A 23,934-nucleotide genomic window follows, 5' to 3' on the forward strand; every position below is an offset into this window, starting at 1 on the left:
ATTGATTGTTACGGTACAGCATGCCGAGTTTTTGGTGTTTCTTTTTTATGTTTAGTAGTAGGTGGCTTTTGAATTTAAGCTGGACATCAATCTGGACTCCTAGTAGTTTGGTTTCAGATACTAGTTCGAGAGGTGTATTATTCTGGCTAGTGATGGAGAATAGTGAACTATCAAAGGTTGTGGTTTTTGAGGGGGTAAATACCATAAGTTTGGTTTTTGATGCATTGAGTGCTAGATGATTGTCCTTCATCCACTGTTCTGTGGTAGAGAAGGCATCTTGAGTTAGATGTAAAAGAGTGGGGATGGATCTGGCTGCACAGATAATTGTAGAATCATCTGTATATTGAATAAGTTTAGCATGGGGAATTGAATGGAAAAAATCGTTTATGAATATATTGAAAAGGAGAGGGCCCAAGATGGATCCTTGGGGGACACCAGTGGGTGTGTTAAGGAAAGTGGAGATGGCTTTTTTCCATTTAACAGCTTGTTGTCTGTTAGAGAGATAGCTGGTGAACCAATTGAGAGAGGAAGGGGATAGGTTTAGGTTAGATAGTTTAGTAAGGAGAAGGTTGTGAGAGATAGTATCAAAGGCCTTAGACAGGTCAAGAAAGAGGGTAGATACAGTGGAGCCAGAATCTCTGTCTTTATTTACAGTTTCCAGGAAGGAAAGGAGGGCAGTCATGGTACTGTGACCTGGTCTGAATCCGTGTTGTGTGGAAGTTAGTAAGTTGTTATCTAAGAGATAGGGAAGGAGTTGAAGATGGATACATTTCTCTAGGAGTTTTGATATAGGAGAGAGGATGACGATGGGACGAAAGTTAGTAATATTGTTATTATTGCCTCCTTTGTGCAGGGGAATGATGAAAGCCCTTTTCCAGAGCTTGGGTACAAGACCTTCTTGGATAGAGCGATTGATTAGGATGCTGATGGGGAAAGCAATGGCTTCGGCAGCTATGCTGAGGAAGGATGATGGAATGTTATCGGGGGCATTGGAGCATGGTTTTAGCTTTTGAAGGAGTTTTCTTATGGTAGAAGTAGGAATAGGTTTTAGGGAGAATGATGGGAGTTGGGAGGCTGGAGATGAAGGGGTGATGATAGGGAAGATGCAGAAGTAGGGGGTGAGGTGTTATTAGAGAAGGATGAGGTTAGCTTGGAAATAGAGTCTATGAAAAATGAATTGAATTGGGTAGCCAGATCTATATCTTGTGCATTTGGGTCTGGGCTTGGGTTTTCTGTTGAGCCAGGTTTTAGGAGGGTAGTGATGCCTTTCCAGAATTTTTGTGGATTGGTTTTGTGGTTGTTTTGTAGTAAGGAGAAATAATTCTGTTTATCAATTGTGATAAGCTTTTTAACTCTATTGCGAAGTGTTTTGAATTCATTAAGGGTGGTGGGAGTTTTGTTTCTTTGGTAACGAGACCATGTTTTGTCTCTGAGTCGCATAGTGGTTTTTGTGTTTTTTGTTAGCCAGGGGGTGATTTTGTTACTTATTCTTTTGGTTTTTATGGGGGCAAAACTATCTAGCAGTTTTAGGAAAGTTGTATTGAAGTGTTCAACAGCATTATCTAGGGGTAGAGTTTTTAGGGTGTTCCAGTTTATTGAGTTTAGGGAGTCAGAGAAGGCTATTGGGTTGAATTTCTTTAGATAGCAAGTACTGATGTAGTTATGGGTAACTTGTAATGGAGATGGAAGACGTCTGGTGTAAATGGGTAGGTGGTCACTGAGGGAATTAGGAAGAGTTCCACTATCATTGTAGTTGTGAGGGTGAGAGACTAAGATCCAGTCTAGGGTACTTCCACTGGAGAAGTCTTTAGAGGGCCTAGTAGGGAGGTTGATGAGCTGGGAGTACTTATAAAGGTTGATGTTTAGGCGGTGTGTAGGTGAATGAATGGAAGACCAATTAATATTGGTGTCTCCCATGATAATAGTTTCATTGCTGATATTGGTAGAAAGCCAGGATAGTATATCTTCAAGTACTGAGATATTGTCTCCAGGGGGAATGTAAAGTGATGCTATGCAAATGTGTTTGTGTTTATTTAAAGAAAATAGAGCTAGAACTAATTCTGCATTGGAGAATTGTGGAATGGGTTTGTTGTAGGGAGTAATGGATAGGGAGGATGAGTAAAGTAGAGCTACTCCCCCACCCTTTTTCTGTACCCGGTCTTTTCTGATGATGGAGTAATTTGGTGGTACTATTTCAGCATCTTTTATATGAGGTTTTAACCAGGTTTCTGAAATAGCTAGGATGTCAGGCTTATTGTGGTGAAGCCAGGCATGAAAATTGGGGATTTTGTTAACTATGCTTCGGGCATTTAGAGAAGCAAATAGGATAGATTTTGATGTAGGGTAAGTGGTGTTTGGGCCTGGGATAGGGTGTATATCTCCTGATAGAAGTATGGTTGATAGGAGTTGGAAAATGTTGGTGTGGTGTTTGGATTGTCTTGTTTGTATCTTGTATGTTGTTGGGTTTATGTGGATATTGGAGGTTAGAGAGGGGCTAAAGGGTTTATAAGTAGAGCTTAGTTTGTAGTTAAAAAATAGATGGGTCTTTATGGGATACAGTGTAGGGGAGATTGAGACAAATGAGTTTGAGTGGGTTGAAGGGAGTGAGCTGGTTGAGTGAAGTAGTGGTGTGTGTGTTGTGGAGTTGGGCTGGGTGAGGTGATAGATATAAATAAGGTTTAGTATTAGTAGTAGTTGGATTGAGACTGATGTTAATTTAGCAAGCATGTTTAGGCTGATAAATTAGAATATGTAGTTTAGGTAGGAGGCTTAGGAATAGATGTTGTGTTCAGTATGAAGGGTGGTATGAGTAGATGGATTATAGGGGGAGGGGGAAGATGATGATGAAAGGGGAGGAGTGTGTCAGGTAGAGAGGAAGAAGGTGGAGAAATGGGTGGGGTGTAAACGGTAGACAGGAAGTAGGAGTGGTCTGATAAGTATAAATGTAGATGCACTGGGGTGGGTGGGATTTGGGGGTAGGGTAGGGGAGCGGAGTGAGCCCGCAGGGCGAACGGAGCGGGTAGAAAATGGCAAAGGAGCAGCTGAGGAGAGACAATCAGTCAGCAGAGCTGATTGCGTTTGGAAAGGTTAGCAAGTCTAAAGTGGGAAGGAACACAGATAGGTAGGGAGGCTGTTATAGAACAGGAGAGTGTGATAAGTAAGAAAATGGGTACAGTGTAAAGTGTTAGAGTAGTTCAGTTTAATAGAAGTATGGAGTCATAATGGCAGAATATGAAATAGATAAGCAGGAGAAAAGTTTAGATGGGATAGGGGTGCCACCTGCAGGGCAAAGCTGGTATTACACGCAACTATAGTGGGGAGGGTAGGCTCTTGATAATTTAGGGGAGTGAGAAAAAATTAGTAAGTGGGGTACTGAGAGGTGGTGTAGGATATTTGTTTGCTAAGGTAGCTAGTTTTAGGGGGTAAGAGGCTGCTGGCTGACCGGGCTCAGGACGAGCTTTAGAACCCCTGAAATAATAGCAGGCGGTAGTAAATGTTACAGGCAGGACATAGGTAACATACTTTTAGTTTCTTTTCCTTGAGAGAGGAAGCAGGGAGTAGAGGCTGAGAGATGACACCACGGTTTATTGTTGAAAGGGTCCTTTGTCTCCAGGTAGGTAGGTTCTCGGAAAATATAGGCTGGAAGGTAGGTTCTTAGAAAAATATAGGCCGGAACAGCACAGTGTAGAGCAGGGTATTTTAGTTTCTTTTCCTTGAGAGAGGAAGCAGGGAGTAGAGGCTGAGAGATGACACCACGGTTTATTGTTGAAAGGGTCCTTTGTCTCCAGGTAGGTAGGTTCTCGGATCAGCCATCTTGTACTTTTTTTCTTAATACAGTTTTCCACCTAGTCCTGTATCAGTTGCAATACACAGAGTATTTTGTGTAGTGCAATATCTCACCCATTTTTATTTTCATATTATTTGCCCAACAGTACTTACATTCAGTGAAATGTGATTCAGTGGTAAATAAACACGTTTTATAGTGATACGTATCACACCGGATTCGCATCACCACTAAATGCAAATACTGAACACTGTCTTTTATACATCTCACTACAAACCCATGATAACTACAAAATCTCCTACAGCTTATAAAATATTTACTAACTGTCCATTGTCTACAACTACTCACTATTCTTATGTGCATTCCATGAAACCTATTCAGTCTTCTATTTGCGTAAATTATCTCAACAAAAAATATTTTTATTATTTTAATATTTTGTTTCCAATTGAATATATTACATTGGTCTAAAAGATTTTAAGTTGTACACTTTAACTAATTTTCTGGACTAGTTCTTGTTTAAAATATCCGTGAAACAGTTGATTGACCTGATTAAGAGATGTAAAAGTAATAAGTAATAAATAACGTCCCACTTCACTTTTCAGTTGCCCATGTGACAATACATGCATTTTAGTGTTACATTTTTTCAACTTGATGTTACAAAAGGTCATAGTTTTATAGGTCAGTTGTATAGTCTATCTTTCCATTCACAGAGTAAGATGTATGTTGCCATATGTGTGGGAGAGCTGTCAGGTACTTTCCTGCATTTTCTGAATCAGTATGTTGTTTTCTTCTGCTCTCATTTTACAGTAAGATGGCATTATGCAGTACCTAACTGCTGAGGTGACTTGCATAGCAGACATAAGCAGTGTACTCATTTATATGACATATATATTTTTTCCATGAATCTTGAGGAACGACAGACAAATTTTACAATCAGCGAGTTAAAAACAAAATATGCATTCCATGTTTTTATATGTCTCTGACATACACTGTTTAAAGAACTGCCTAAGTAGGGATGTTGAAATTTATTAAGCAAGAAATGTCTTGTGTTCGCAAAAGAAAACTGGCACTACGTGTACTGTTTCTGTGTTTTCTAAACATGGTATAGATTATCTGTAGGTACTAGCCCAGTGTTCAGTTGCAATCATAAAAGTGTATAGATAATTCTGGACAAACTCTTTTTCTAGGATTGCAAAGTCAGTGAGTCTGGAAAGTATTTGTTTTAATATGAACAAAAATCTGAATTTCCTAGAGTCTTAGAAATGGTCAGTCAGTGCTATTACATTTTTAAACTTCAGTTTACTGACTTAAGGAACATTTTTACTATAGCCTGATGGTTTATGACTTACCACTGGCCAGTCCTTGAATTCTACATAATTCCTTGCACAATCCTGGTTTGCTTCTAAGTGGAAGGCCTGCACGGATATCTTCACTTGTTCTTGTGCTGGAGCATCAATGGTCCAGTGACACACTGTGAACGTTGGGTAAGCACCTGGGTATCCTGGAGACGTCAAGGTCTGTACACTGGATGTTGCATTTATTGTTCCACCACATGGCACTGAAATAAAGAATAATAAGGACTCCTAAAACAATGGTATCCTATAAAGTAACAACAATTACAATCAATTGGAAGTCATTTTGATGTACCTTTCCTATACAAAATTCAGGTTATGATACATTTTTGACATTCTAAAATGTTTACATACTAATGTTTCACAGCTGTTTATTAGTTCTAATTTCTTTTCTGTTCACCATCTGAAATATACTCAGCAATGCTCAAGAACCCATGTTTAAGCAGACAGAATTGATAGAGGTAGTTTAGGAAAGTGCAGGGTCTACACCAGAAGACATATTTTTATTTATTTATTTATATTTAAGATTTGTTAACCAGGAAAGTTCGACTTGGAATGAAACCAATTTTTAGTGGAGGCCCAGGGAGAAATGCTCCAGACGCATGTCTTTCTAATGTGGGAGGAAACCAGAGCACCTGTAGAAAACCCACACGAATGCAGGGAGGACATGCAGAATTTGCTCAGAAGGCACCCCAGCTGAGAATCGAAACGGAGAATCTCTTGCTGTGAGGAGACAATGCTACCACAGCACCACTGCCATATAAAGAAAAAAATTACGAAACATTTTTTATATAAGCTCTGGAAGTAAAATGAAGACACAATATAAATGCTGAAGTTTAAATCCTTAAACCCCAAGAAATGAAAAAAGGGATGTGACGAGCAGTGTGGCCACAAAACAAAACAAACCAAAGAAGGGAATATCTCATAGGAGATGCATTAAACCTTTTTTTTTACAGCAATAGGAAAGAGTATATGATACAGGGGTTATCTTCAAAGATAAATAAATATACTCAGAAATGCTGCTAGTATATACCTGCATCTATACATACATATGTATATATATATATATATATATATATATATATATATATATATATATATATATATATATATATATATATATATATATATATATATATATATATATATATACACACACACACACACACACACACACACACACACACATATATATATATATATATATATATATATATATATATGTGTGTGTATGTGTGTGTGTGTGAGTGTGCGTGTGTCTACTTTGCTTCACTGAAAACTCATTTCACTGAACTTCAGTTCACCCTCAAAAAACTGATGAAAGCTCAAATCACTGAAAATTAATTTCATTGAATCACATTTCACTGAATGTAGGTACTGCTGGGCAAATAAAATGTATATGCTCTTTTCCCTACTGTAGTGCAATCCTGGCATTAGTATATATAGATGGGGGGTGGGGGGCACAGCCCCCCACATTGGGGGTTGTGGGGGCCATAGCACCCCCCAATACTTAGCTTTTATATTTATGAATCTCATTTCACTGAAAGCTAACAATATAAAACTAAAACACTCCAGTTATTCAGTTCATTATACCATTCATTGTCCTTTATAGTATGATAGTACCTGTTTCATACTATAGGTTTTGTGTGTCCCAGATTTTTATATTTCACACATCCTTGTTTATATACTGTATGGTTTGATAGTGGACATTATGACACAGATATTATCTATGTTCTGAGTTCATCATATTTATATTTATATGTTATATTCTTTGTAATATTTATTGTGTCCACATCGTATCTTTATGTCACAGGTTAATGACATTGTAACACTGTAACTTTATTTCTATATCCGATAAGCAGCTTTGAGATCTTTTAATACCAGGCAAAATTTGTATGTTTCTATGTCGCCACCTTATGTTGAGTGGATAGAATTGCTTTTTCTTGCTACATTTCTAGTTTTCAGTAAATTAGATTAAAATAATGGTCACCCGCAACATTTGCCAGCGATAGATAGATTAACTTATGCTATCGCTTTGGCGACTATGTACTTTTTATATTTTTATTAACACATTTTAGATTGCCTTCAGTACACATGCATTTTAGCTTAGAGTAATTATTTTATGTGCAAAAATGGAAGTAAGAGGTACCAACACGATCTGAAGTCTTCACAATGAACAAAGTCCAACCATTAGGCACGATAAAAGTCCAAAAAACACTTTAATGCATGAGAAAATGAGCACTTTCGCGTAGTGCAAGGCTACGCTTCATCAGATACATTTACAAAAGTATTGCAAACTTAAATACAAAACATTTTGGCGGGATCATTAACAAATGAATTCATTATTGCATCAATTAAATATGTAATAATCATTCTAACTTTCAATTAATGACTTTTCACTAAAGTTAACAGCCCTTCCAGCTTAGAAATGGGAGATGTGTATAGTGTAATATAAGACTTTTCCATATACATCAAAATAGCATCCCTCATTTTCAAAATTATATACACCATTCCCTGTAACAGTATTAAGGCAATCGAATGTCTACATACTTAAAAACAAAAGCTAGAGTGTCAACAAGTGTGAATTAAGCAAACAAACCTCCAAAACCAATCAAGAAATATATATTAGAAAATATATCAAATAAGCATAAGCATAAGCCATGTCACATAGAATCCCCTAATGAATCAACTCAAGTATATACCTTGAAGTCAAACATAGAGCGGGGAAAGCCAACCGATCGTTGCCCAAATGCACGGCTCAGTAAAAATGTGTATAGACATATGTTTGATCAGCTCTTAGTCACCAGATAGCAGCAATAAAAGCAATACGACCATTACAATATATAGCCATAGTGCGACGACAAACTGTAAACATACATACTAAACTCCACAAACATAGAATAGTACCAAGAGCCCTTTAGCAGTCAAATATGCAGATAGACAGATTCAAAGAGGTCCGTACCGGAAATAATTTTTTAATAGAATGCCAAACCTGATATTCAATCCTGAAGACCTCATCACAGTCCGCTCTGACCAACAATATGTTCCTACATAAATATGACCAGGCAACCAAACACAACAGAGGACCTTATATAATATTGAGTCCAATTAACATCAGATGCAATATTACCTACAGGCAGTATCGTAAGTAAACACATACAATAGCAGACATATTGTTGTCTGTAGATCACATGATAACTATGAAATAAGACAAAAAAGTGAAAGACTATATAACAAAAGACAACAACACTAACCTTATATCTAAATAGTGCAACACTACACTACATTATACTTCTTACTGTATAGTCCAGGTTAAAATAAACAAGAACTACAAAATACACCCACAAAAAACTCCTATATAGGATTATACTAAACATGTATAAAAATGTTCTATTCATGCTGGACATTTAAAATGATATGCATAAAAAACAAATTAATCTATAAGAGACATAAATCTGTAAATTTGTATACAGATAAGAAAAAGTTAAAAAGATAGTCAAATCAATCAACATTATATATTAACATTACATGAATCTAAAGTGTTGTTGACATAAATTACTTATGCTCATTTCCAAAACTTCTAATAGGGCTACAAACACAAACAGTAACTAACATTATGCTAGGTACAATATAAATACATATGACAATCATTTTGTTCAAATATAGTAGACAGTGCATATAGCATCATGTACATTGTATTACTTCCTCTCTATCAGCACTGGCTTAATGGAGATGGAGTTATTTAGTCCTGGGGGTAAGTGGGCTGCTAGCTTCAAAATCCAATGCAGCTCAGCTCTAGCTAAAGCATTCTCATTATTTCCCCCTCTATTACTCATTGCCAACACTTGCAACACTTTAAAAGTAAAAAAAATGTGTATCATACTCTTTCACATGTCTGGCCAAGGCATTGGTATCATCTTGCCTATGGATACCGTAAAGATGGTCATAAATACGGTCTCTCAGCCTCCTCTTTGTCAACCCTACATAGAAGGCTGTACATAGAGAGCAGGTGGCCAAATACACCACATTTCTAGTATTGCAACAAGCATAATGATTAGGTTGGAAGGTGATGTCCATGGAAGGATGTTGGTATGTTTGTGTCCTAGAGATACTATTGACCTGTTACATTGATAGCACGGATACGTGCCTTTAGTCACAACCTCCCCTATGGCCAGTTTGCTAGAACCTCTAATATTAGTCACATGTTGATCATTGCACAGCAAGAATTTAAGATTATCGCTATTCTTATAGCAAAACCTGGGCCTAACACCTATAATGTCTCTGATCTGTTTATGTATGATAAGAACATTCCAATTCTTCCTTATTATTTGTCTTATTCTTTCAACATCACTAGTGTATTTAACGGTATAATTCACCATATACCCATAATTTCTGGGTTCATAGAACCTCTTATACTTATACTCATAAGAGACCACTAGGCCATGTAGATCTATAGGTTCAATATCTCCTATAACTTCATGTCTTATCTTCCTGACCATTACTGAATCATAACCTCTGTCCCTGAATAAGAGCTCCATCATATCGGCCTCTCTTAACAAATCTTGTTCATCAGGACATAGTCTAGATATTCTAGTAAACTGGCTTCTCACTATGCCCTGAAAAGTGTGCCTGGGGTGCATACTATCATAAGCCAGAATTGCATTCTTCCATACCGATTTCCTGTACAGAGTTGGTAAGATGTTTCCTTTATTGGTCAACCTAAGTGTAACATCTAAAAAATGAATCTGTTCAGGTGAGTATTCTTTAGTAAACCTCAAAAAATCTGTTGTTGATTCCAAATATTCCAAAAAAATATCAAAATCTTCAATGGTGCCTTCCCATTACAATAAGTATGTCATCCACAAATCGTTTATAAAACTTTATAAACTTGGATGACTCATGTTGGAATAAAAATAGTTGTTCCCACCAAAAGACAACTAAATTGGCGTAGGTATTTGCACAGGGGGTGCCCATGGCCACCCCCATGTCTGTAAAAAATACCTATCACCAAACATAAAGACATTGTTATTCAAAATAATGTCTAGTAGTTGACAGACAAGTATAACCCTGTCATTAGAAAAGGTTGTTAGTTTATGTAGTAGCTCTCTAACATACTGTATCCCAACATCATTTGGGATTGAGGTAAACAACTTCTCCACATCCATGGTGATGAGGAGGTACTGTTTATTATCCAAACCAAGATGTAAACTTTTTATACTCTCTAGCAGTTGGTACGTATCTTTCAAAATGGTGGGGCAACTATCAACAACAGGTCGTAGGATACTCTCCAAAAAGACTGATACGTGGGAGGTTATCCAACCTTCACCTGACACTATTGGTCTCATTGGTATGGGCTAGGCTTGTTTATGGATCTTAGGTAGCCCTTTCAAGACTGGTATGACCGGGTGAGGTCTGGAGAAATATTCATGTAATTCTACACTGATCTGTCTACATAGTAGGAGATCATAAAGGGTATCCTTTACTGTTTGTATAATATTTGACACTTCATTGCTTGATAAACTCTTATAAGTCATTTCATCTGATAACATATTGGTCATACATTTCACATATTCTCCTGTGTCTAAAACAACAACACCCCCCCCTTTGTCCGCAGGTTTCACTACCAACATACTATTAGTTCTTAATTTGGCTAATGCTTGATTTTCATATCTATTAAGATTGCAAAACCTTCCTTTCTTATGGTGGGCTTCTGAAAATAACTCATAAAAATCTTTCTCACATAGGTCCAAGAAACATTCCACCATAGGAGGCATCGGTGGAACAAAAGTACTCTTGTTCCTGTATGGTAATAGTGGCTCAGTCACTGTTGTAGACTCACCATCATTGCAGAAAAACAGTTTTAGACATAAACGTCGACAAAAGAGCCTTAAATCAATAAGCGACTCTACCAAAGATGATGTAGCCGCTGGAATGAAGTTAAGCCCTCTATCTAGGAGACTAAGCGTATGAGTATCCAAGCAAGCACTAGAATAATTAAAAACCAAAGAAGTCAATACCTCATCTTTCTGTTCGATACATTCTTTTCTTCCGAAAACTTGCGCTTTCTTGGCCCTCTGCTGTTGGAACGCCCCCTTTGCTGTTGTGTATATTTCCTCTGATACGGTAAAAAAAGGGGGGGAGCAGTTTCAGATGCAACATTGCTCTTAGGTATGGCTCCTAAATTGCGGAGCCCGAATAACACTTCCTGGTTCAGAGGGAGTGTATCTGTATGAGGCAACTCAATAGGATCCAGACTGCTAATTCTCGTCGATGGTACATCAGCCTGGTGGGGTGAATGAGTGTTAGTAGAAACCAATGTGGAACTGGGTACTACATTCATGATATCTCTTGCACCAACGGGAGCTGGTTGATTACGGGATAACGCCTGTGCTGTTTGTCGATTATCCTGAATCCTCGGCCAAACAAACACCTGGCCATTCTGGAAATCATGGAAGTCCCTTTTCAATTTGCGTTGCTTCGTTTTACCCAGTCTATCACTAAACAGTCTAACTTGTGTAAGAACAGAACACAGTTTCTCTTTACAATATTCAGAGTTGAAGCGTTCAGTTAATTTCTGATATAACGCATCAGTTTTACTACGAAGATCCGTCTCTAACGGTGAAAAATATCTTAGTAGCAGTTTCACATAGTCAAAGCCCAGATTTATATTAAGGTCCTGCCACTGTTTGAGTAGAGATGGATGTGAGTCCCCATACGTAGGCATGCAGAAAACCCGCATGCCTCTGGGGACCACCTTATGAAACAAACAGGCTTCTAGATGTAATCTCTGCCATAAATACCTGTGTATCTGATACAGGTTATCTTCCAACAATTTCAATTGCTCATGGAATTCAGTTAAGTTCTCACCAGTTTCTAGAGGCTGGGCACAGCCCAACGCTTCCTTGAGATCCAAAGACAATAAAGGGTTAGACTCTTGTACAAACAACCCCGTCCACAGACGGGAAGTATCCCTCGACTCTGGAATGGAAGTAGCGGCAGGAGTATTGGTATCCATCGTGTGCGTAGAGTTGTAAACAAAAAACAGAGACTGGCAAAATCAGAATAAGGAAACAACTCTCGGCTAAAGGTGCCTCTCACCAAAGTAGAAGAAATATATGCAAAAATGGAAGTAAGAGGTACCAACACGATCTGAAGTCTTCACAATGAACAAAGTCCAACCATTAGGCACGATAAAAGTCCAAAAAACACTTTAATACATGAGAAAATGAGCGCTTTCGCGTAGTGCAAGGCTACGCTTCATCAGATACATTTACAAAAGTATTGCAAACTTAAATACAAAACATTTTGGCAGGATCATTAACAAATGAATTCATTATTGCATCAATTAAATATGTAATAATCATTCTAACTTTCAATTAATGACTTTTCACTAAAGTTAACAGCCCTTCCAGCTTAGAAATGGGAGATGTGTATAGTGTAATATAAGACTTTTCCATATACATCAAAATAGCATCCCTCATTTTCAAAATTATATACACCATTCCCTGTAACAGTATTAAGGCAATCGAATGTCTACATACTTAAAAACAAAAGCTAGAGTGTCAACAAGTGTGAATTAAGCAAACAAACCTCCAAAACCAATCAAGAAATATATATTAGAAAATATATCAAATAAGCATAAGCATAAGCCATGTCACATAGAATCCCCTAATGAATCAACTCAAGTATATACCTTGAAGTCAAACATAGAACGGGGAAAGCCGACCGATCGTTGCCCAAATGCACGGCTCAGTAAAAATGTGTATAGACATATGTTTGATCAGCTCTTAGTCACCAGATAGCAGCAATAAAAGCAATACGACCATTACAATATATAGCCATAGTGCGACGACAAACTGTAAACATACATACTAAACTCCACAAACATAGAATAGTACCAAGAGCCCTTTAGCAGTCAAATATGCAGATAGACAGATTCAAAGAGGTCCGTACCGGAAATAATTTTTTAATAGAATGCCAAACCTGATATTCAATCCTGAAGACCTCATCACAGTCCGCTCTGACCAACAACATGTTCCTACATAAATACGACCAGGCAACCAAACACAACAGAGGACCTTATATAATATTGAGTCCAATTAACATCAGATGCGATATTATCTACAGGCAGTATCGTAAGTAAACACATACAATAGCAGACATATTGTTGCCTGTAGATCACATGATAACTATGAAATAAGACAAAAAAGTGAAAGACTATATAACAAAAGACAACAACACTAACCTTATATCTAAATAGTGCAACACTACATTATACTTCTTACTGTATAGTCCAGGTTAAAATAAACAAGAACTACAAAATACACCCACAAAAAACTCCTATATAGGATTATACTAAACATGTATAAAAATGTTCTATTCATGCTGGACATTTAAAATGATATGCATAAAAAACAAATTCATCTATAAGAGACATAAATCTGTAAATTTGTATACAGATAAGAAAAAGTTAAAAAGGTAGTCAAATCAATCAACATTATATATTAACATTACATGAATCTAAAGTGTTGTTGACATAAATTACTTATGCTCATTTCCAAAACTTCTAATAGGGCTACAAACACAAACAGTAACTAACATTATGCTAGGTACAATATAAATACATATGACAATCATTTTGTTCAAATATAGTAGACAGTGCATATAGCATCATGTACATTGCATTACTTCCTCTCTATCAGCACTGGCTTAATGGAGATGGAGTTATTTAGTCCTGGGGGTAAGTGGGCTGCTAGCTTCAAAATCCAATGCAGCTCAGCTCTAGCTAAAGCATTCTCATTATCTCCCCCTCTCTTACTCATTGCCAACACTTGCAACACTTTAAAAGTAAAAAAAAATGTGTATCATACTGCTTCACTGAAAACTCATTTCACTGAACTTCAATTCACCCTCAAAAAACTGATGAAAGCTCAAATCACTGAAAATTAATTTCATTGAATCACATTTCACTGAATGTAGGTACTGCTGGGCAAATAAAATGTATATGCTCTTTTCCCTACTGTAGTGCAATCCTGGCATTAGTATATATAGATGGGGGGTGGGGGGCACAGCCCCCCACATTGGGGGTTGTGGGGGCCATAGCACCCCCCAATACTTAGCTTTTATATTTATGAATCTCATTTCACTGAAAGCTAACAATATAAAACTAAAACACTCCAGTTATTCAGTTCATTATACCATTCATTGTCCTTTATAGTATGATAGTACCTGTTTCATACTATAGGTTTTGTGTGTCCCAGATTTTTATATTTCACACATCCTTGTTTATATACTGTATGGTTTGATAGTGGACATTATGACACAGATATTATCTATGTTCTGAGTTCATCATATTTATATTTATATGTTATATTCTTTGTAATATTTATTGTGTCCACATCGTATCTTTATGTCACATTAATGACATTGTAACACTGTAACTTTATTTCTATATCCGATAAGCAGCTTTGAGATCTTTTAATACCAGGCAAAATTTGTATGTTTCTATGTCGCCACCTTATGTTGAGTGGATAGAATTGCTTTTTCTTGCTACATTTCTAGTTTTCAGTAAATTAGATTAAAATAATGGTCACCCGCAACATTTGCCAGCGATAGATAGATTAACTTATGCTATCGCTTTGGCGACTATGTACTTTTTATATTTTTATTAACACATTTTAGATTGTCTTCAGTACACATGCATTTTAGCTTAGAGTAATTATTTTATGTATTTGATCAATTAATGTGATGTTTGCTTTATGCAGTTTTAATTAGAGTGTTGGTAATTGGCTGTCAGTGATTGGTCTGAATATTTAAACTATCACTGTACCGCCAAAAACTGTTTGTCTGATGAAGCGGTGTGTATACGCCGTGAAAGCGCTCACTGTAATAAAGGAGTTTTATTTTAAATTCTGAACCGAATGGTTTATTCCCTTTGTATTGGATTTTATCTCTTTGACCAACTGGTCGTCGTTTGCTGTAGAGCATTGTGACAGTTTGGGAACTACTACATTGATTTTGCCATAGCGTTCTTTCTCACCACCACAAAGGTATTTGAATTCCATGGTTGAATTGACTGTTGCTGCTGCTTTGTTTCTTCTGCTGCTTTGTTTCTTCTAACGGCAACATCTAATGACATTTGGTGTTTCGTTTTATGACGAGGATTATTTTTGAATTTTTGCTTGAGATTTCATTGAAACGCTATGATATATGACTTAGTTCTGCTCCTTCAGGGCATATTGGTTTCTGTGCATTTGTTTGACACTTTGGGAGGATTTTTTCAATATATATATATATATATATATATATATATATATATATATATATATATACACATTCATATAAATATATACACACACACACACACACACACACATATATATATATATATATATATATATATATATATATATATACATAAACGCACAAATATGTATATATATTAACACACATGCATGCAAACATACACATACACAAACATACACACACACATATATATATATATATATATATATATATATAGACATATCAGTATTTCAAAACTACAAAGCCAAAAACCCAACCACAACTCACAAATTCGAAAACACACAACCGCGAAATTCAAAATCCCGCAATTACGCTACACATGCAGACACACAAACATGTACAAAACCCCCCCCCCAACAATCAAACAAATTCATCTAAACTACATGTAAGCAGGGGGGCAAGACCCCCTGCACACCCCATGTAGGGGGGGCTGCCCCCCCACTTATATATTCTAACTCCGAGATTGCACAAACAGAAACACAAACGAAACTCACACACACACACACACACACACACACACACACACACACACACACACACACACACACACACACACACACACACATCTTACAGTCCCTCAAGCACACACATAACAGTCACAGCACATACTTGCACATACTAATTCCCTAACCAACATACTTACACACACAAACTTACCAAAATTAAACTCAAACATCCAAATATCAAGACTATCGAAGCAGAAATTCAAAATATCCATGCTTCGATATTCTGAATTTCGCGCTTCTGTTGGTTTCGGAAATGTGAGTATGTGGCTTTGTAAGTTCGAAATACTGAAATTCAAGATTTCAGTATTTCGAATTTACAAAGTGGACCCATATATATATATATATATATATATATATTTATATATATATATATATATATATATATATATATATAGTTTTACTACGGTTTTAGCCATCAGAACAATGCTGACTTGCTAAATCACGTGGTCAGACAGTCACAGGATGAGGATGCCGATGCCTACTTTGCATTTTGTAGCACCACATTAATATGCCCAAACTGGAATTTACTAGATTGGAATGCCAGTCAGAGTCACTCTGCCTAAAAGAGGCATTATGGGAAGCAGCAAAGGCTTTGTCCAGCATACAAAAACCTTGGTAAGAGAGGTGCAGTCCACCCTGCAAAGCAGGAAGGCTTGCCAGCAATCTGAGCTGACACATACTGGATCTCTCTAGAATAATACCAGCCAGATAGCCAGTTATTAAAGGCAATTAACTTATTTTGGAATCTCAGCATCATTCTGGGTAATGACAAAATACCACTCAAGGCCAGTGACATTCTTTCCTAAGGTGATTCACACCCATATGGACCACTATCAGGTCATAAGTGTATTTGTGAGGATGGAAAGATTTAAAACCCTTTGTTACATTTTGGATTTTGGCTCCAGAAAGACCTTCAGCTTGGTGAGGGTGATGTCCTTATGCCTGACAATAGAGACACCTATTGTTAAAATATTACCATGGTGCAATACTGGTTTCCAGTGTGCACCCTTGTGACTGGGTGTGAGTGTGAAATGTGAGTGTGGGTGTGTTGCTGTGTGAACTAATGTCTGAGGTTTCTTAGTCTTTGGCCTACAAGTAGCAGTGTTCTCTTAACAACCTCAGGGTTAGCTGATTTTAGTGGATGTGCTCTGTGAAGTTCGTGTATATGTGTCGTGTTTATAAAACACGTCCTCATGTGAGAAGATAGCCTCCAAGTTAAGCACATACATAACACCTCTGGCATACAAAATCATTATGAGGTAGCAATCAATAGTTTTTGGTACACCTAAGGCAGCTACTACACTGCCTCAAAATAGCTAGTGCTATCAGGATAACTACAAAAGGGGCAAAAGCTGACTGAAATCCCCCAGTGCAGATGAATGGGTGTAACAAAATAGGATAGATATTAACTTACCTTGGTATATGGCAAAGGAAGATAACTGACTGCACTAGAAAAAGGTGATAATATGTAGTACTGACAAGTGGGAAAAAAAAGAAATGTAAAAGTGACAGAAATGCATATGTAAACATTACATACATGTCTATGTGCTTCAACTTCTGCTGCAGCATCTGCTGTTGTCCTGATCTGTAGTTAGACGAGTAGTAGAATTTAAGTTGTACAGTTTATCCGATCTGTCTGCATAATCCTATCATTTATTAGATTGACTTCTCAAACATGTTTGAAAACCATCATAGAACAGTCTTTTTTATCTTCTTCTTTAAAAACCTCTTTTCTCATGTGATAGAAATATAGCCTTCTCTGTAAGCTTTCCAGTCATGGCCACAGAACATTTTTATAACTGAACTTTATTGGCTTAAGGCTGCAGATGCATTTCCACTTGTAAAAGTTTCATGATCAAGCTTGTCTTTGTTACATAGCGTATGTGCTGCCAAGTCTTCCTGATACTTCTGCCTCTCTGTCCTCCTCCTCACTTTGTCAGGTCTGCACTGCACACTATTTATCAGCAGTATCTCCTTTTATCTGCAGAGGAACAAAAACCAGGCCCAGTACAGTACATATGACCATACTAATGCTCTGTGGAATGGAAGGATGCCTGAATATCTCCGAGTCGAGTTTTGTTGTGTACTCCACTTTATGTCCTTTGCTACAGACTCAGTATCCATTCTTCCAAATTTCTTACTTGAGTCACACCTCCTATCATGTACCTTTTTACTTAGATGTTCCCAATGGAATATTTAGCTTTCTACATTTCACATCAAATCCTTACTGCGTTATATTCCCATCCTTTAATATGCACCATATCTTTATCAAGACAGACACTCCATCTATGCACATTGCATAAATCTTGATGTAATCAGTGAAAAGGCTAACCACAATTTCCAACCTAACTTTGATACGTTGCCTTTACATGCTAAACTACATCATCCCTAATAAAAAAAAAACACTAGGCCACTTTACTGGTTACTAACTTTTCTAGATTCCTCATCCTCAAAAGTCTTCCTTCACCTGCTATCACTATTCTACAGAGTCTCCCGTCCAAAAGTCATCCTTTGCCTTCTGTTATTCATCAAGTTTTTTATCTACCTTATCAGTTTGATCCTCTGTGTTTTAATTTCTCTAAAAATTGCTCTGTGGGTTAACATTTAAGGGCTTGTTCTTTCCAGGCACAGTGCATCCCAGTCTATCTTTGTCCACTTCTCAGATGATGTGGTTCCATAGTTGTGTTAGGTTGGACTGGCAGTAGTTCCAGTGTTTGAAGCTGTGCTGGTGTCCATCAGCAAGAGAACTAGAATTTGTGGCATTCAGTATTCTGTTTGACAGAATCTTTTTTTCTTCACTGTCTCTCATACTGAAATGAGCCAGACAAGGCTATAACTACACAGAATCCTTCTACTGCTGCAAACGTCCAGTCTTATGTTACCACTCTAGTTTTCAAAGGTAAGTGACATAAATAAGTGGGCTATCAAGTACTGCTGCCAATTCTTTATTTAAATGCGAGGGGGAGTAGATAATGTGGAGCCCATAAAATATCATCTTAACCCCACCCAAAATTCCTTTTCTATTTCTTCACTGGGCACTTTCATTTTTACATCTGTCCATTATCTCCATCCATATTTGTCCTTCCTTTCTAAAATGACATCATATCCAGTGTTTCTCTATAAATATCCATCCATCCATTCCTTCCCTAGTAAAGGCTGAGGTAGTAGCAAGCTGAGTAGAGTTGAGCAGACTTCCCTAACCACATCAATAGTCATCAGCCATTCCCAGGCAAGCTGACAGAGTGCATCCCAGTCTGGCTTTGTCCACCTCTCAGATGATGTGGTTCCACAGCTGTGTCAGTCTGCACTGACGCATTCAACTAATCACATATTTTTATTTATTTCAAGGATTCATGTGGACTTTCCAGCAAGTGACAATACTTGAAATTAAATTGCTGAAAGTCACTTTTAGCAAACCTCAAAAGTATATTTTTTGCAGGGATCAAGTCATCTGAACCCCATATACGTGGGCCCTCTAAATACCAGCTCCACTGTTCCACAGGAAAAAGTCCATTATCACTGAAAATGGCTTTCAGCAACATTACGTCACAATATCTGCAGTTGTTGAAAGTGAACTGATACACGTACCTAGCCTCTGAGAGATATACTCCTCCTACTGTGTATCAGGCTCGCCCTTGAGCTTCCACCATATAACACAGTCCAGTAGAAAGCACTCAGGATAGCCTCAGTAACTGCTGAAGCCCCTCAACTGACTCCTTATCAAGCTGAAAGAAGAGGATCTTTACAAATAATGAGGAGAACAATTAATTTGCTGTCGCTGCCACAACCTGGCACTTTTATTACCTATCTTATTCCAGCAAGCTGACATCCTGTTAAATTCTCCTTCTGTCTCAAAATGAACCTGAAAATATTTTTCAGTGACTGTGTCTGCTATCAGTAAAGAGGTATGAGTTTCTTTCCATACCTTCTGCAATCTAATTTAGGAATATTTTGGAAACATTTGGCTTCAGCAGGAGTCCAGTGGTGTCACACTGGTAATCATCCTTAATAATAACTGAATTCCATTTACTAGTACATTTTCTGTCCCCTTATCAGTGTAGTGTATTACCCATGCTAGAAGCCATCTAGGGTTGCCCAAGATTTTCACTAACTCTCTGGATGGTATCATGTTAATTACCTTCTTAATACCAGAAAGACCTAATCTACAGTTCTTTTATCTACTATCCTGGTTACCCAAATAAAAAACACTGTTATAATTGTCTGATATAATCTTCCCACTATGAACTCATGCCGTCTTTTGATTTGGTACCACACTGACTTTCAAATACTCTAAAATTCTTTATCAATGGTTCCACACTCTTCAGTACAACTGTTTACACTGACAGGCCAGCAGTTTTCAAGCTCAATAGCAGGCTGCCTGTTACCACAAACTACTACATTACCCAGCATGCTAGTTCTGTCATGAAACTCCATGTTCTCTCCTGTATCAGATTCCTCACTAATAATGCCATACCTGTTCGACAACACTGCCACACATTGAGCATCAAAGACTAAATTATGTAAGGTATTTGCTGCCAAGTGAGGCTGGTTGGATTCCTTAGGAAACAGAATCACTATATGATATCTTGTTAACTTATCAAATTACCCATCTCCTGTTTTAGATTAACAAATACATCCAACTAATCACACATTTTGAATTTCAAGGATTTCTTTCAACCTCTATTTCATTAGTATTTTGGATGGTTAAATAACTAAAATAGAATAAAAGTGCTGAAACTGCCTTACTTGTTCTCCCTGCATTTCCATCCACTGACTTTCCATTAGGGTTTAGGCTTAGCTCACTGTTCCCCCTGTCTGCATTGATATTTAAAAATATCTACAAATACTGGACTTTCTGAATAATTTGGACTCTTGAAAATTTGTCAGTAAGGTTTCACAAAAGCAAAACGCAATACAACTGCCATTTTCATGTTTACCAGTGCAGTCACTGAAGAGTATTAAGGCTATGGGCTGTTAACAATCTGCTTCCTCTTGTCCATGGTTTGATTCTGTCAGCCTCAGTTTGCCTGCTGTGTAGCTCTGAGCAAGTCACTTAACCAGGCAGTGCTTTGCAACAACTGGGAACTTGGGCTAGGATCCTCAGGGCCCTCCTGGATCACATGCCTATTAAAAAACGAAGAACCTCTTCTTAATGCTGTAGATCTGGAACTGTTGTCTTTTGCTATTTGTATAAACCTTATCAAATATTTTGACATAGTTATTTATAATATTTATAATAATATAATAATTATTTATATATTTGATATAGCTGCTAGATATCATGGCTATTCTAAGTTTCAGACAAGATACACCAGCCTTGTTTTCAAATTATCTTTGGAAAAGATAACTCCCTACTAAACTTGGCTCTTTGTAGGCGTCATCTGGTAAGGGAGCTGTCCAGGAAATTTATTTCTGCATTTACTGAAATAAAATTTCTGCATTGCCTCAATGTGCCCATATCTACTGGCTCGTGGATATGGGCATCATGAGGCAATGTAGAAATTGCCTCATGTTTACTGACAACCAAATAAAAACACTCTCTGTCTTTCTCATGGTTCCCAACAGTTCACTCCGTATATCCGTTCAATTAAATCCACAAAATGCATGTATTTTCAAAGGCCCATTCACAAGTGAAGATTAAAAACACACTTTAATGAGCATAAAAATATATATATACATCCAATAAGCACTTTTGTCTCAATAGTTTGAAACTTTATCAGATACTGTTACATACTTCACAAGATGTTTTATAGCAAGGAATAATAAAGTGACCACTTTCTGCAATGACATCACTTCCCCCTAGACACCCCCCCCAGCAGTTGGTATTCTTAGGTGGTATCCCATCCAAGTACTAACCAAGCCCAACCCTACTTAGCTTCTAAAAAAATTCCCTCTTCTTACCATGTGGTATATAATGTAAACTAAGGCTTGTTATATATTTTGGCACCTATAAAATACATATAACCCACACAAAAAAACATATAATTAGAATTCATTTAAAATAAATACATGTCAAACTTAAATGCATGTTGAAAAATTCCAACAATAATATAGTATAACAACAAACCACCAAACAATAAGAAGAGACAATTTTATGAGGTTGAAACAAAGAGAAAATCTTTTAGATATAAATAAAATATTTTAAAATGTTTTAAAATATTAAAAACTTTTTATAAAGGTGAATGCAATGGAAATAACTATCTTTCTAGAGCTTTTAATTTTAATATGCAAGATATAGTTAGTTGTTCATTTAATTCAGGCCAGGATGTTGCATTTAGCTGCAATTGCCAAATCAATTCATGTTTTTCTAGTAGGAGTGTCCAAGCTCCCCCTCTTCTTCCAGAGATGTCTAAAGCATCTATAACAAAAAAATTAAAGGAATGGGTAATAAATTCAGCAGTGTTTGGCTAAAGAATTAGTGTCTTTTCCCATTCTTATATCCCTTAAATGTTCATATATACAATTCTTGAGCTTTCTATCAATCTTCCCTTTATAGAAGACTGGGCACTGAGTACAGATTGTGCAATAAACTACTCTTTATGTACCACAGTAATATTTACCTACTACCCTAATCCAAGTATTGTTAACATGCATCTGCTCCCTTCCAAAATAAATTTACAATGAGACTAGAAACCACATTTTTTCATCATTCCCTGAATTTCTCTTTTTGCTTTTGTTTCATATATATTCTTAAGGTTTAGTCCTTTTCTATATATTATGGATGGTTTTTCCCCTATGCATTCTCTTATTTCCTTATCATCCATTAATATTTCCCAGTTTTTTACACAATATACTTTTTATATTATAACTTTTTGGCCCAAAAGTAGTAATACACTCTCTTGTAATTTTTACCAATGGGGGAGGGGACAGGTAAGTGTCCTGTACCTAAAACTTCGTGATCCCCTCTCCCAAACATTTCTCTGTCATGCTTATTTCTGCCTACATCCCCATCATTACTTATATTACCATCCTATGAAATAGCCTTAAAATGTCCCTTTTCTCTCTTATTTCTACAACACAAAAAGGTCGTAATAAAAGGCCAATTTGTGCATGCTGCATGAATGGTGTGTACTTTTGAGTTCTTTTTAGATAAATGTGACTGTTTAAAGGGGATGTTTTTGAGAAGGCGTTATCCCTGAAGCTAGTCAATGATGTAATGATGGCCCTAATAAATAAGATGGAAAAGGGACATTTCGCTTGTGAATGGCCGTTTGAAAATACAGGCATTTTGTAGATTTAATTAAATGGATATACGGAGTGAACTGCTGGGAATCGTGAGGAACACAGAGAGTTTTTTTATTTTGTTGGTTTACGTGGTTTTACTGACAACTGGTTAATTCTCAAACAAATTGATATGGTATGTGAGAGATATATTTACACAATGTCACTAGAAGCAAAGCTCTCATATAAAAGTACTCCTAATGTCAATAAGGTTGTCAGTAGTGGGTTTACTTTATAATCCCAAAATCCTGAAATATCGATTTTCAGAATTTCGAGATCATAAAGCCGAAACCTTACAATCCTGAAACCCCAGAAATGCGAATTTTAAAATCACGAATCCTACACTAACCATACACCACATGCATACACATACACACACCTTCCCCCCCACACACAAACACACTGCACCCCCCTACTTAAATATCCTAACTCCAAGGTTGCACTACACAGACGAACACACAAAAACACCACCACACACCTACATTCCCCACACACACACACACACACACACACACACACACACACACACACACACACACACACACACACACATCACAGTCACAACACACACTGACACACATTAAAGCCCCTAACCAACACCCTTAAACATAAATACTTACCTGAACTTCCACCTATCCATTCACACACCGCAACACCAGAAGCGCTACTTTAACATCTCCGAACTTTGGGATTTTGAAATTCGCACTTCTGGGGTTTTGGTATTTGGAGCTTTCAGCTTTATAATCTCAGTATTCTGAAATTCGAT

General features: G+C 37.0%; 1 protein-coding gene across 1 annotated transcript in view; it reads right to left on the reverse strand.

Annotated features, from left to right (window-relative positions):
* The window catches only part of LOC122797794 (cubilin-like), a 2,156,354-nt gene that overhangs the window by 206,383 nt on the left and 1,926,037 nt on the right, over positions 1-23,934 (reverse strand). Inside the window, 1 exon segment of the mRNA XM_044066315.1 lies at positions 5,134-5,342. Within this exon segment, the coding sequence (XP_043922250.1) occupies positions 5,134-5,342 (209 nt within the window).

Source organism: Protopterus annectens, chromosome 3.part1 (assembly GCF_019279795.1).
Source record: "Protopterus annectens isolate FY-2018-M chromosome 3.part1, PAN1.0, whole genome shotgun sequence".
Lineage (NCBI taxonomy): Eukaryota > Metazoa > Chordata > Ceratodontiformes > Protopteridae > Protopterus > Protopterus annectens.